General features: G+C 47.1%; 2 protein-coding genes across 20 annotated transcripts in view; both read right to left on the reverse strand.

Annotated features, from left to right (window-relative positions):
* Positions 1-6,933, reverse strand: part of Kdm5c (lysine demethylase 5C) — a 34,060-nt gene extending 27,127 nt beyond the window's left edge. For 7 of the 15 annotated variants that reach the window (XM_048796661.1, XM_015506533.2, XM_048796660.1 and 4 more), the window contains exons 1-4: positions 6,254-6,753; positions 2,535-2,612; positions 543-665; positions 78-248 (exon numbers count right to left, since the gene is read on the reverse strand). In XM_048796661.1, the coding sequence (XP_048652618.1) occupies positions 78-248; positions 543-665; positions 2,535-2,612; positions 6,254-6,403 (522 nt within the window). In that variant the 5' untranslated portion in view covers positions 6,404-6,753. Of the gene's footprint in view, positions 1-77; positions 249-542; positions 666-2,534; positions 2,613-6,253 lie in introns of all 15 variants that reach the window. The other 8 variants (XM_048796662.1, XM_015506537.2, XM_015506535.2 and 5 more) reach the window with 5 other exon arrangements.
* Positions 6,934-14,804: 7,871 nt separating this feature from the next.
* Iqsec2 (IQ motif and Sec7 domain ArfGEF 2) overlaps positions 14,805-15,077 on the reverse strand; it is an 80,876-nt gene continuing 80,603 nt past the window's right edge. For all 5 annotated transcript variants that reach the window (XM_048796702.1, XM_048796701.1, XM_048796700.1 and 2 more), the window contains one exon: positions 14,805-15,077. This exon is cut by the window's right edge and continues 799 nt beyond it. In XM_048796702.1, coding sequence (XP_048652659.1) covers positions 14,917-15,077 — 161 coding nt within the window. In that variant the 3' untranslated portion in view covers positions 14,805-14,916.

Below are 15,077 nucleotides of genomic sequence, written 5' to 3' on the forward strand. Positions count from 1 at the left end.
AACCCCCACCCCCCAAAAAGAGTGACAATCTATGTCTGAGGGTAAAGCCCTACTCTATCTCTGCCTGGCATCCTTACCACAAGGTTGGCTCCAGACTGGTACATCTCATAGGGATAAACGATGCGTTCATAGTGAGAGCGTAACAGGGAACCAATGTTTTTGCCTGGTGGATAGTTGAGGCGCTGGGCCACCCGGGCCCACCGACGGTCCTTGCAGATGGCTTCATAACCACCTTCCTCGACCACAATCTGAAAGGACAAGCAGGAAAGGACATAAATGTGCTGTGCTTATGTACATAAGGAAGCAGGCCTGTCAAAGGGGAAATAGGAACAACCCCAGCCCCTCACTTTACTGGGGGCTACCCCTTTCTCCCAATTTCAAATTTCAGCAAGAGATGCCAAGATGTTCTGATGACACCTGTGCGCTATCAGGCTGCGTCCTTTCAACTGTAGCCTAGAGATCTAATATCCAAAATAAGGAGAATCCAGAGTAGCAAGGTTACTGGGGTGGGGTAGGGATATTTGAAAAAAACCTGTTCTTACTTTGCTGAGGCTGTAGAGGTCCAAAATCCGCCGTTCTACATTGGGAATCTTTAAGGAGGAACCCTGGATTTCCCAGAATTTGGCAATCTGGTCCAAGTAGTTCAATTTCACTCTTGTCTGGGCCTGAAGAAGAAATGGCTCAAAGAGACTGGCCAGCCCTTCCCCCAATTCCTATCTTCTGGCTCAAGAGAAGGAGAAAAGGGAACAGAGCAGCCCATGTATACTAACTCAGGGCTTTTCCTAATAAATTGGATCTCACGCTCTGGGCAATGCTTAGTTTTCTCTCTCTCTCATCTCCCAAGAGAGGGTAGAACAGCCAAAGCTTTACATATATTTATTCCCAATCTCCCTGACAGGGTTGTATGAGTATTATCATCTCTTGTACAGAAGAGGACACAAAGGATCAGAGAGTTATATCACACAGCAAGCATCAAGATACCTGGGTTGTCAAACAATTAAAGTTTTAGTTTTCCCTCTACTACTGATTTGCTGTATAGCCTTGAACAAATTGGTTCTAATGTCTGAATCAACCGTATTTTTATTATACAAAGAAAATAACTGGCAGTCCACCTACCCTAGAGGAGTAAACTCAATAAGACCAGTAAAGGCCCTCTGGAAACTTCAGAATTGTATCTAAGCTCTAAGCAGGTTTCAAAGAATGAAGACTCCAAAAGAACATAATCACCTCCTTATATACCATGAAACTGGATCCAAGAGTACCATGAAACTCTTAAAGGACAAGAGAACATGCTATAGGCAGAATGGACTAAAGAACTGAGATGGAATTCTGAAATAGCACCAACATCTGACCAACTCAGTACCTGACCTAGGGCAAAAATCCTAGGAAAAAGGCATGTATCATGCTTCCCTGGTACATGGGTCAACTCAATGACCTAAGAAGGGCTCCCCAAAGCCCCAATTCTATAACCTCCTCACTCCAGTCAGAGGACATGGTTCTAGGGAGAATTAGTTATTAGTATACACTGAGGCAGGAAGATTATAAGTTTAAGGCCAGCCTCAGCAACTTAGCAAGATCAAGATCCTATCTCAAAATAAAAAATAAAAAGTGCTAGGGATGTAGCTCACTGATTAAGTACCCCTGGGTTCAGTCGCCTGTACAAAATAAGACAGACAAGACAAAACATCCTACAATGAACAAGACAGCCCCACCAACCATCCACCATGACAAGAAAATGATCTGGCCCAAAATGTCAACAGTGTTGAGGTTACAGAACTCTGGTCTTGATAAATAAACTTTCAGGTTATGGGAATTTAGCTGGGCCCAATCACCCCTAGGACTTATAGTAAGGCTCGTGAATACATAATAATTTTGGAGGAGTGGAAGCACATGTCTAACCTACATCTTTCATGGAAAACTCCAGGACCTTACCTAGAACTGGTTTCAGAGCACCCTATTTCATTATCCCAGGGCAGTCTCAATTCCTTGGTGTAGAACCCTATCTACCCATGAAAAAGGGCCTGGACTTCCTGTATAGAACAAAAGGTAGAGGGGAAAGCCTGTATAGAACAAAAGGTAGAGGGGAAAGCCTACCTGCCTGACCCTGCCTGTCTCTAACCATTCTTGCCTCTACATAGACCAGTCCTTGTGTTGTTCCTGCCCTTTTACCTCACCTCCCACCTTACCAAGCACCATGGAAAGAAGATAGAAAGCACAAGGCTATAAATGAATTAGATATATGAAGAAAGGGTCTCAGCTAGCCCTGTATTTCCTTTTTATTAACCCAAGAAGGTAGATCTTGACAGGGGAGCTTCAAAAATAGCAAACTTTTGTGGGAAAGGGGCATTTCTAGCCTTTGGGCCACCAAACCAGAAACGTTAAATGCCCCCTGATCTTGGTTTTATTTGGAGCTCTAAAGCTTCCTCTATGGCCCTGACAATAAAGGACCTTAGCCATAGAAGGTATGAAGGAAGAGGGATCGGAGCTCAGGTGTTCATTTTCCCAACCCAACCACCAGCTACCAGTCTTCTCACCTCTAGCTCATTCAGCCTCTGAATTCGGGGGGTAAACCTGAAGTTGTCCACTTCCACAGCAAAGGGTGGCTGCCAATCCTGAGAGAATAAAAAGGGGAAAGAGACTAGCGTTATCCCAGTATAATACAAGACTAGAGGGCAATAAAAGTAGCTCAGCACTCCTTTTACACCTTCCCAGATCTCTAGGCACCCCAGACCCATTAACCTGGCAAATACCCAATCCACCCACCCCTATTTCCCAGCAAGAACTCACAAAAGGCCTGGTAGCCCCACAAGTCTACATCCAAGGTCCCATGCGTATGCCCTGGGAAACTTCTAGTCCCTCTCAACAGTACAACGTCAGGATTTCAAGACACAGAGAGATGGAGCCCAAAACAGATGACCCCCAAACCCTCCTCACACCCACATTAACTCCCTATACCCAAGGCATGTACAGGAAAACACATAGGATCTACAGTCAGAAGACCTGGGTTCATGTTCTAGCTCCACTACTTACTAGTTATAAGATCTTACCTTTCTGAACCTGTATACTGATTTTCGAATGAAAACATCATTCAAAGGAGTCATCATTAAGACCTAACATCGAAGGCTGACCCCATAACCCAATACACACAAAGGGTAGCTCAGCTCTGATTCTGGCAGGATTTAAAGGTTTGGGACTTTCATGTCTATTCTCAGTTTAAAGGGCCTGAGATAGATACTGCAGGAAAAAGCAAGGAACATCAAAATCCTCATACTCCCTTGGTTTGGAAGGTTTCCTGTGGGTCTTCTCTTATACATCAGCCTCATACAGGAAGAGATAGGGGAGGAAGCCGAGGGCAGGTAAGCACTGTGATGCCAGACTGTGGTGGCAAAGAATGGTAAGATTTGAGGAGGGGGAAGTCAAGGAAAAATAATGAAAGTAAGGGAGACTCTGCCTTTTCATGCTGGAGCTTGTTCTCTCCTGCCCAAAGGATGACGGTAAACGATTCCTCCCCTCTCTAGTACTCCACCCACCCCCAGCTACCATGTCCCTGGGGTGGGTGGGGTACTAGAGAGGGGTACCCAGAGCTCTGGCTTTTATTGGGGTGGCAAAACAAAAAGAACCTAGAATAACCTAGATCAATGCCCTCATTTTACAAATGGGGAAAATGAGGCCCAAAGAAGAAATGTGATTTCTCCAAAAATCATATGCTGAGTTAGTGGTGGAGTCACTCATATCTTTTAACTACAGGTCCAAGGTTCCTTGCACTACAGCAAGGCACCAGTGTTCATACATACATGTATATACATGGAATGAAAGGTGGGGGGACAGTAAGAGAGGGAAAAGCTGTTGACCTCTTCTACACTTACATTTTAGAAAAAGGGGCCAGAGAACTTACACTTGCATGCCCCTCCTCCTGAACTCCAGCAAGAGCAGGTAAAAAATACAGTGAAGCAGGGGGAGAAAATATAGGCTAAAATGATAGGTTAAAGCCCAGTCAAGCTTCCCATGTCTCTTGTCTCCCACCTCTAGGGCACTCCCCTCAGTGCAGATAACCCAGGTAGAAAGGTGCTCAAACCCAAAAGCCAGGCACCTTCTTTCCTACTGACTCAGGTTCTAGACAAGAATCAGTGCAATATCAAGCACCCAACAGGAAAATTGCAGAACTGGAACCCTAGAGCAGGAGCTGTGGATGCAACTGATAGCTGGGGAAGGTCCAGCAAACTTCCTGCCTTTGGTCTCATACTACTGTGTGCCCATGTACAATATGGTAGCATTATTAGGATGTGGTGACAAAAAGGCAGGAAGTGAGAACCTTCCAAGCTCCCTTGATCTATTCTAGGGTACCAACATTGTCCTCCCACCCATCTATCCCTAGTGTAGTAATACCTTCCCAGCAATTCAGACCCCAAATGACTCATCCTAAGGCAAACCTCCAGTTCCCAGGCACCCACCCATACACAGGTTTCTACCCTGAACCCAAGCATCACTTGGGTAAGCGCTTGGAATATCAACCTGCCTGACAGTCGTCTAGAAGAAAAAACAATACCAAACCAGAGAGCCAAGTGCCTTGGATCGGAGGGGAGCACACTGTTGGTGTAAAGAAACCTAACAAAGGACAGATCCCTCCTGCCCACACATACACACACCAGGGTAATAACATGCAGAAGGCCAGCCTGCCGGGTAAGTCCAAGGTAGAAAAAAGGAAGTTGAGTCCTCAACTAATCCCTATGTCAAATATATTTTTTTCCCACAGGCCTGCCCAACCACTTCAGGGAGTGCCTCCTTAAGGGTGCCCAGGACTCCAGCCTCTCCCTTCTGCTGGCTTTCCTGACCTCTCACTCCCATTGCCACTCCCTCACCATGGATAAGGATACCTCAGAGATCTGTGGCCAGGATCCAACAAGGAAGAAATTAGCTTACCCAACACCTCCCAGAGGATCCATTTGAAACCATCCTAGATCTGTGGCTGAGCACCAAAAGTACCAAGTTGGTTAAGAAGGCCTGTGGTGCCCTCCTCAGGTGGGAATGAGGCTCCCCATCCAGAGACACCCAATCAAAAAACCCCCTGTTCCATTCAAACTCAATTCCTGCCTTCAGAATCCCAAGTGGTCAATAAACAACATATATCATTTCTTCTCCATGGCAAGAGAGCAGTCTGTCCTAGCCCTTGGGGGATTTCTCCAGGCCTAGCCAGGTCCAGAAGGAAAGACATGGCCTTTGTTGCTGACATCTGGGAATCAAGTGTTCCAAAGAGGGCACAATTCCATAGCTCCATTCTGTTTCTGTTTCTGCCCCCGCCCCCGTCCCCAAAGCCCTCTCCTCTGGGACCTCCCACATCCGGGGCCACAGAAAAGTGGAAATCTTCTGAGAAGGACTCACAGCCCACACTACCAAGATGACTGGTTCAAGCCTCTCCACAGAAGGCAAGTCTTGGGGGTTATGTGCAGGAAAAGGCCTGACACTGCCTTCAAATAGGAAAAGGGGTCAATCCCTGAACCCACCTCAAGGGAGCCAGACAGAGCATTCCCTGTGAGACTGATTTCATGACTGGTCCACCCGGCCAGGATGTTATCATAGACGAATTGGCCTAGCAGGGTGTGAGTAAATATGAGTCAACCCACATAGAAGCAAACCAATGACCACATCAAACACCTTTGCAGTCTCAGTAATTACCCCTTACCTAGTGCCTACTATGCACAGACGCTACCTAGTTTAATCCAATCCTAGAAACAACCATTCCTGGGACTCATTTCACAGACTCAGAGAGATTACATTACCTGCCCAAGGTCACACAGCTGCTAAGCTTCAAAGCGGAGTTTTGAACTCACGTCTGTCTCCCTTCTGAGCTGTGATACTGTCATTACACTATGTCGCCTGCCTTAAGGGAAGTGATGACAGCAGATGGAAGAAGGGCTTTATTGAATGGAACCTTGACCTGAATGGTCCGGAGTAACTAAGAGATATTTGGGGTGCCTCTCTGTGAACTCTTCCCCGCCCACTAGACTCCCCTGCCTGGAACCAAGAAATAAAAGCGGGGATGGAGGTAGGACTCAGACCCCAGGTCACTTGTGCGCCTCAAACTAGAGGACCCCCACCCCCAGCACCGTTTCTCCAGCCCGCGCGGATCCACAACGGTCCCAACCAACCCATCTTCCCACACCTCGAGCTGCCCTCCGCCCCAAGCTTCACCGCCGGCTACCCTAATCCTTCATCCCAGGCCTCGCCGCCGGCGACTACCGGCCCCAAGCCTTACCGCGGGTGGGCGGATCTTGCAAATGCCGGACTTCTCAGCGATGGGCCTGATTTTCGCGATGTATCCCAGAGGGTCTCGGAACTCAGCCCAGCTAGGCTCGAACACCGGGCACTCCGGCGGCGGTAGAAAGTCGTCAGACCCCAGCTCCATGGTGGGCCCGAGGAATGGGCCAGGGATCAGTAGGGCTCGAACCGCCCTTAAGGGCTCATGGCGCCGCCGCTATTTGAAACCGAGGCACTGCTCGGAGACTAGGCCCTAAGCCCGGCGGCCGCCGCCCGCCGAAGGCCTAGGGGGGCGTGTGGCTGCCGCACTCTGAGACTCTCAGGATAACGCCGCTGCTATCCCCTCTTCGTCTTGTTCCGTTCCTTCCAAACTCTGCCGCTGCCTCCTAACTAACGCAGCCCTCACCACTACAGTTACCTCCCAACCGCCGCGGCCTCCATCGCTGCCGCCGCCATCTTGGTTTGTCAGCGTCTCCCCCTCCCCTCACCACAACAAACCGGATCCCTCCGCGGAGTGTCCCTCCGAGCCTCTTTTAACTAGCGTCAGGATAAACTCTAGGAAGCCCTTATCCTTTGGGGACTTGGCTAAATAGAATGTCACGGGATCCCTATTTGGAAGCGATTACTCAAAAGTATCTTCCCGACTTACAGAAAATAGTTCACCTCAGCCGCGGAAGAACAAGGTTGTAATTTGTTTGCCGGATCCTTTTTCCGGATGGACCGGCGGTGCACGTTTAAAGGCCAGTGGTGCGCATGCGCATTTGGGGGACAGACCGGAAGAGGAGCTGGTCTCTGTGGGTGGTGGGCCCAAACTGACGCCCCCGCTCCGCCCCCCACCCCCCCAACCCCGCCCGACACCACCACCCAGAGGATCTCAACCTGGTCACCAGCCCCGCTCCAGTGTTTTCTGCCCCTTATCCTTAATCTTTTGTATGGACCGCGGAAGGCAGTTTGGGGTGACTGATTTCACAGGACCCCTTCTATACTGGATCGCAGGTGGAGCAAAATATACTAGGCTCCCTGTTCTAGGCCCCGACCTCTAGAGCTTTGGAAAAAGGAAGGCAAGAGGCCGCTCACTCCCTGGGGAATATGGATTTTTAGAACCCTAAATCCTCGGTCCCAAGTAGAAGAAAGAAATATTTCTTTTATCCAAGGTTATGTAGAGGCCTCTCAGAGATGGGTTTTCATTCTTAACCCCCAAAGAATCATTGACAGCATTTTAATGAATGCTTTCAACTGTTGTATGTATTTGTGTACACATTTGTGGCACAGTAATCCTATAAAATAAGCCCGAGTGTATATATATTTTAACTGCTGGATGTTTAGCAAGCGTTATTTTATCCTTCGCCTACCAGTGAGTGCTACTGTGTAAAACACCAGGGTCAATTGTAAGCTTACAGCATACTGTTTCTCAAATGTCTGTGTACAGCCCGGCATGGTGGCTGAGACAGGAGGATTGTGAGTTCAAAGCGAGCCTCAGCAACTTGGCGAGGCTCTAAGCAACTCAGTGAGACTCTGTCTCTAAATAAAATACCAAAAGGGGTGGGGGGTGAAGGTGTACCTCACTGGTTAAGCGTCCCTGGGTTCAATCCCCTGTACCAAAAAAAAAAAAAAGAAAGAAAGAAAAATGGTTGTTGTGTACATTGTGTGTTTATTGTGTAGTGTAGAGCCCATCATATGCATTTTATTACTGTATGTACATCTACTCCTATTGTATGCATGTTCCTTGAGCAGTTTCAGAATAGATTTGAAACAGACCCCTATGAAATTAAAAACTTCCCAATGACAGCATTTACTTCCTCCAACAGAGCACAGACACAAGGGAAGCTGAAACTGACTGGTTCTCTGGCTTATTAAATCTGCATATGTATATTTCCTGCCTTTTGTTCCACCTGCCTTAAGAGCCCCCAAGAAGATGATTTGAGAAGTCTCTAATTTCCTCCAAGTTGGCTTTGAATAAACCTATTTTCCTTACCAACCTGTCTCCCAGATTTTTAGTGGAACAGTGAACAGTAAGGCCTTTCCCTCTGGGTAACATGTTCATCCCAACTACCTTGAAGGAGTATCAAATCAGTATTTTGTCCATCAGTCATCTACTGCATTTGAGGATCATCTCTATTATTCATCAGGTGTAGGCCCATGGCATGTAGTTTGAATACCAACTGTACACATATTTCAGTATTTGTGCACATGCTATTAAGTGCTTGTTTTGTGCTCCTCTACTAGGCTATGAATTCCTTAAGGGCAGGGACCATGTAGCCATATACATACTTAGCACCTGGCATGGTAAGCAGTAAATGTTGAATGAACAAAAGAAAAATGAACAACTGTATAGTTTTGAGTAGACTGAGTATATTGACTAAAAATAATGTATACTTTTTGCAAACATGTCCTATATATATTAAGCATCTACCATGAGCTTGAATGCATTTCAGGGGGTGGGGAATGTCATTCCTTCATTCAGTTAATTATATCTAATCACATACTGTGTGCCCAGTTAGGTAGATTCTACCTACTTCAGGACTGAGTTTAGGAAATCCTAGCTGAGGGAGCAGGTAGGAGCTCGCACCCTGGGTCAGACAGGCCTGCCTTCCTGTTCTACCAGCTCTACCATTTTCTAGTTATGTGACCTTGGGCAACTCCCAACTTCTGAAACTGAAATGGGGATGATAATACCTACCTTGCATGATTATTGTACAGTACTTGGCACATAGCAAGTCCTCAGTATCTGGTAGCTGTTACTTTTGTTTCTGAGAGTCAGCAACCAATATGTTAAAACTCATTAAGAATATCCTTTGTGCCAGGCATTCAGGCATTGTGCTAGTGTTTTTTTTTTTTAATCCCCTGGATCTTTATATTACCTTGATTGTTCAGGATCTTTATCCCCACTCGGCCCCAAGTAATACAAATGGTGACATCTCCTTTCTAGTTTTCTAGATGTCAGGGGAAACCCCAGTCCCTCCCTGCCAGAAACACATTTTTTTGAGACAGTGTCTTGCTGTGTTGCCCAGACTGGTCTCAAAATAGGGTGATCAAGCGACCCTGCCACCTTCAGCCTCCAAGTAGCTGAGACCAGAGGTGTATTTTATTATGCATGGCTTCTAGCCTGGACTATTAAAAGAACCTCCTCAAGGTACCTGTGTGAGCACATGGTTTATTGGATAAATAGACAGGGAGAGAAACAGAGAAATATAGATGAATACTACGTGCTTAATACATATACATAACAATAAAATCATATATTCAAATAGTGATAATCAAAATGAATTATGGCAATAGTGGATTATAGCTCATTGATTAAAAATTCATGAATCCACATTGATATAAGTAAAATGAGGGAAAAGGGAAAGCTCTTTTTAAAAGTAGAATGTTTAATAATAAATACCGAAGGAATGATGGGGTTAAAAAAATCACCAATGGATGCTCAAACTTTTTCAAAGTAATAGAGAAAATTCTATAACACCTACTGCCCAAATCTTTGATTTCTAAATGCCATTCTCTACTAGAAAGAATCAGGACTCCTTGGACACAATGACTGTTTCCAGAGTTGGGGCAGGGAAAACATAAGATAGGTCTGAAGCATCTCTTGGTGCCAGAAAAAAGGCAAGTGCTCAAAGAAAGATGGAGACATGCCAAAGGACACAGGAGCCAACTTGAAGGGCTTCCTGCTGGCCAGATCTGGGGCATTCTGAACATTAAAATAAAGAATGATGTTAATGGGTTATATATAACCCATAGAGTAAAACAGCCATGAGTCCATGAGGATATAAATAAATGTGGGAGGAGGCAAAGTTGTACCTTATAGTGGAAAGCCAACAAATACACATGAAAAGAATGATGGCATTTGAAAATCACCATTTGGCAACCTCAGCCATAGTAATTGTTTCAGTGGAGAATCATCAGTGAATGTTAAAACTGGTGGGTAAAAGTTTGAGGAATAATAGGATATTTACATATTCTCAATGCATCTCTCCACAAAATATTCATTATAAGGGGAAAATAGTAATTTTATAGTGGAAATACTATATAGTCCAACTATCACCTGATATTTCTTTAGCTGCTGCTGAAGCCAGTTGGAAAACCTGTTGGCAACATAGCAGAGGAGGCCTATCTGCCTCCATGCTTCATTGTATGCTGCGCCTACCACCTGAGCTGCACTCTCCCCTTTCTTGCCATGCCACTAATACTTGTATTTTCTCACACCTCTGGGCCCTTGCACGTGCTGCCCCCTCTAGTGAATGACCTTCTTTAGCATGCCAATTCCTTCTCAGTCTTCAAACTTAGCTAAAGGGGCAGTTCCTGAAAACCTTCCTTGACCCTACTCCCACCCCCAAGTGGAGGAGTTCTTTGTGTCCCCACACAACCAGTGTTTCTTTCCAGACCTGATCTTAGATTGTCCTGACATTACCCACCAGGCTATCAAATCCTGAAAGTCTTGTCCTACACTGTCCATTATGGTTTACACCATCCATGAATGGCTATTTAAGTTGAATTATTATTGGTACCGGGGATTGAATGGAGGGGCACTCTACCACTAAACAGCATTCCCAGCACTTTTTATTTTTTACTTTGAGACAGGGTCTTACTAAGTTGCCCAGGCTGGCCTCAAACTTGTGATCCTCCTGCTTCAGCTTCCTGAGTCACTGGGATTACTGGTGTGTGCTACCATATCCTTCTAAATTTAATTAAAATCTTAAAATTCAATTCTTCAGCTGTACTAGCCTCATTTCAAGTGCTCAGTAGCCACATGTGTCTAGTGGTTACCATATTGGACAGCAGAGATAAGAACATTTCCATCAGCACAGAAAGACTTATTGGACAGTGCTGGTCTAGAACAAAGGTTAAGAACTCCGTGAGATCCTAGAACCTTTGTCCTTTGATATAAGAATAGTCAATAGGCTTCTTGTCTCCAGGTCCTCAGAGAAATGGGGAGGTGAGATGAACTACTGCTCCAAAGTCTGGGCCAGGAACCTCAACTGAGAAGGAGAAGGTAGGGGCAAGGACAGCCTAGAGCTAGAACCACAATGAGGATAGGAAGAGAACTTATGAAAGAGCTGAAGGAAGCATGAGGAGGTCCCAGAGGGTCCCAAAAGCTTGGTACACAAGATTGCATCAATTAATAAATCAACCAATACAAAGATACCTTATTCTAAGCATAAAAGAACTATTCAAGTCGGGTGTGGTGGCACATGCCTATAATCCCAGCAACTCAGGAGGCTGAGGCAGGAGGATTACAAATTCAAGACCAACATGGGCAACTTAGTAAGCTTCAGTCCCAAAATACATTTTTTGAAAAAAGGGCTGAGTTATAGCTCAGTGGTAAGGTGCTTGCCTAGCATGCATGAAGCCCTGGGTTCAGTCCCCAACAAAACACACACACACACACACACACACACACAGAGAGAGAGAGAGAGAGAGAGAGAGAGAGAGAGAAGATGATAATTCAAGTGCGTCGGCCANTATGTGTGTGTGTGTGAGAGAGAGAGAGAGAGAGAGAGAGAGAGAGAGAGAGAGAGAGAGAGAATATTATTCATTCATTCATTTCATTAATAAAATCTGAGTGACATCAGTATTGTGCCAGGCACTGTGCTAGGCAATGCTATGGATGGAGATGATGCAGATCAGTGTTACTCTCAAGCCACTTGTGGCCTGGTTGGGAAGATAATGAGAGAATCTCAGGGAATCTGATCAAGGACACATTTTGTGAAGGATGGTCCCTTTAATTCTGTGTTTCAAGAGTGAGAAAACCTCCATCAGGGATATTGGTGGTTTGGGGGGGCACTCTGGCAGGGGGAAAAGGCACAGGTAAGATACTGAGGTTGGAAAGTACACACAGGCACTTACAGAGAACAGTGAGTGTATGATCCAAGTGTGAGGGAGGAATGGGAGACTATAGAGATCAGCTGGCCACCCCATGGAGAACTCCCAGTGTCAAGACTAGCAGTTTGCACTTGTTTCTGTAGGTGGCCAAGAATACTACTGTGTGTCTGGCAGGAGGTAGGCGCTTCACTTTCATCTAGTAACAACTGTACAGCATGATTGTTATCCCCTCCTTACAGGTGAAAAAACAGGCTCTGAAGGGCTGGATGACTCACCAAGGGCAGCATAGTCAAGTCACTGAGGCAGGACCTGAGTGCTAAAGGCTGAGCTCTAGGAAGATGCAACCAGCCTCAAGCTGAAGGTGGGAGAAAGGGGAACAACCAAAGGTAGTCCATCTTGGATTACCAGAGAAGAAACGAACAAAAATGCTGATTGAATTTGATTGGGGACTTTTTGTACCTAAATTCTTAAAACGCTCTGGTCTGGTTTGCAAGGAGACATCAAATGCTTAGATAGTCTCAGTTGCTGCTTTTGTAGTTGTCTTCCCTGGGATGCCTTTAAATGTGAATGAGGAAGAAAACCAAGACACTGGTCCAAGTTGCTAAAGAGTGGGGCCATCCAAACCATTCCTTCTTAGAGGCCATTCCAGATTCTCAGAATGCAGCAGAAATATTAACTGAATGCTGTTCCTGGGGACCCTGCTGACCCTAATCAAGAGGGTCAGGATGCTCTGCTCCATCCTCCTCTGCTAAGTCAAAAGCCAATCATCAGCTAGAAAGAGGATTGTTTCATAGGGAAGCAGCTTGGGGCACTGGAAAGAGGCATGGGCTAGAAGTCAGGAAACCACATCCTGACTTTGTGTGGATTGTCCCCTCCTCTGTAAATGAAAGGCAGTCCAGTTATTTGTTATCTAACAACCTAAATATATACAAAGAGCTCTTATAATGTATCTAGCCCTGTGTCTTCCTGGCCCAAGTCACACTCCCACCCTTAAGGACAGAAATGTGACCAGCCATTGCATGCAGGGTGGGGGCTCCAAGGCAAAGCCACAGGAATAGAGGCCATAAAACCTTGGAAGTATCCAACCTGCCAAAGGAAAATAAGGGAACTAATTTGCTGAACACCTCTCCATCCTTGTTGCTTGACACTTGTTAGCTCGTGTCATCATCACAATCCATGTGGCAAGGGCTGATCACCCCAAGTTGCAAATTCAGGAAACTGAGGCTCAGAAAGGGTGACACCCGAAGTTCACATGCCTAGGAAATGAAAACCCCAGAATATGAACTGGATCAACTCTAGAGCCCACACTGTTGCCACTCTTGTCACAAAGACTATGTATGAAATAAGACAGGGAAACCTTTCTTGTTCCACCTCCTAACAAACCAAAGCATCTCGCCCACCTGAACTTCTACCATTAGCGCATCACCTCCCCAGGCTAAGGCCTCTTTCTCCATGGGCTCCACAGTGGGGATAGGGGACATAAGTAGGAGGCAGAGGCGGGAGGTGAGCACAAGTTCTTTTATGAGGCATCAAATATACATTCTTATATACAAGGAGGAAAAAAAGACAATGCCTGAACCCCAGCTCCTCTCCATACAGCCCCTCCCACCACCACCCTCCCCGGCCCCCAAGCCCCAGGGTCCCTGGCCTTCCATACGCCAGGGTCCATCTGTCTGTCTGTACTGCAGCCCATAGTGGAGAGGGGAGAGGAAGGCAGGAGCTGAGAAAGGAGCTGAATGTGCGGGGCAAGAAGAGGAGCTGGGGCTTGTAAAAAATATATTTATAATAAATAAACAGGGCTGCAAAAGGGCTGGAGAGGCAGCAGAGATTTTGACGGACAGAAGGACTCAGGCATTCTGGCTCCCAGCCCCGGCTCTGATGGCTTCAATCTCTGCCTCAGGAAAGACATCTTGGGCTCAGGATGGCCCTCTGGGAGCTTCTCCCCAGGGCTGATGCTGGGTGCCCTGCCCCAGAGAGGTGTGTTTGGGTGATATCTATAAAGTGCATTGTCTTCGGTTGTTGCTGGGAGAGGTGGAAGGGAATGGGGGGGCATGCAATATGGGTGAGGGAGGGCAGTGCCCTTCTCATCCCAGACCTGAGCCCCCCCCTAAACCTGTCTGGACTTTGATCAGGATAAGAACATTGCAGGGCGAGGCAAGTTCCTGAAGTCAAAGAGGTCTGGGCTGGGGCTTACTGGAGAGAGGGCATAGACTGGCTCAAGAGAGGAAGCACTGCCCCACATGGGGGCCAGCCCAAGCGGGGTCCCACCCACCCAGTGCATTGACAGTCTGTGTCCTCCAGCAGGCAGAAAGACACATGGAGGTGTGTGGCCAGGCCCTGAGGTCAGAGAGAGGGCCGAGCCAGCTGAGGTTTGGCCACAACTCTACAGAGCTCTCTCCCAGCTCCACATGGCCAGAGGAGCTCTGGGGAAGCCTTCACCCCCACAGCTCCGACAGCTGCCCTTTTCCACCAGCCAGAGCTGTGAGGGGGTTCACATTGGCCCGGAGGTCTGAGGCCACCGAGCCAGACCTCCAGGGAAAAGGTGGGGAAAGGAAGACAGGTGAAAGAGGACGAGGATCTCTGAAAGACCCCCACCACTCCCCAGCTCTGGAGTGCCCTGAGTCCAGGCTGCAAGTGGTAAAGGTCCTTTAATCTGGAAGGAAACCCCGTGGCAACTGCAGGGGCTTGGAGGAGGGGCCCCGAGGCAGGGAGGAAGTGAGAGGAGGACATTGCTATGTGTATATATATTTTGAAAAAAACTGAGGAGGGAGAGAAGGGCAAGGTCCCTCTCCTGTGAATTCCCCCAGACCTTCCTGTTTCCTAGCTCACTTGCTCCATTCATCAGACCACGGTGCTGATCCGGCTTGGCTTGGCCTTGGGGTTTGCACTGGGTGGGTTGGCAGCGCCAGGGGGCCCAGAGGCGTGCAGCGGGCCATGAGGGGAGGTGGGAGGCAGAGGTGAGTGCGGGGTGTGTGGTGAGGGTGGAGGGAGAGGCGGGTAGG

Source organism: Marmota marmota, unplaced genomic scaffold (assembly GCF_001458135.2).
Source record: "Marmota marmota marmota unplaced genomic scaffold, marMar, whole genome shotgun sequence".
In the NCBI taxonomy this organism is placed as follows: domain Eukaryota; kingdom Metazoa; phylum Chordata; class Mammalia; order Rodentia; family Sciuridae; genus Marmota; species Marmota marmota.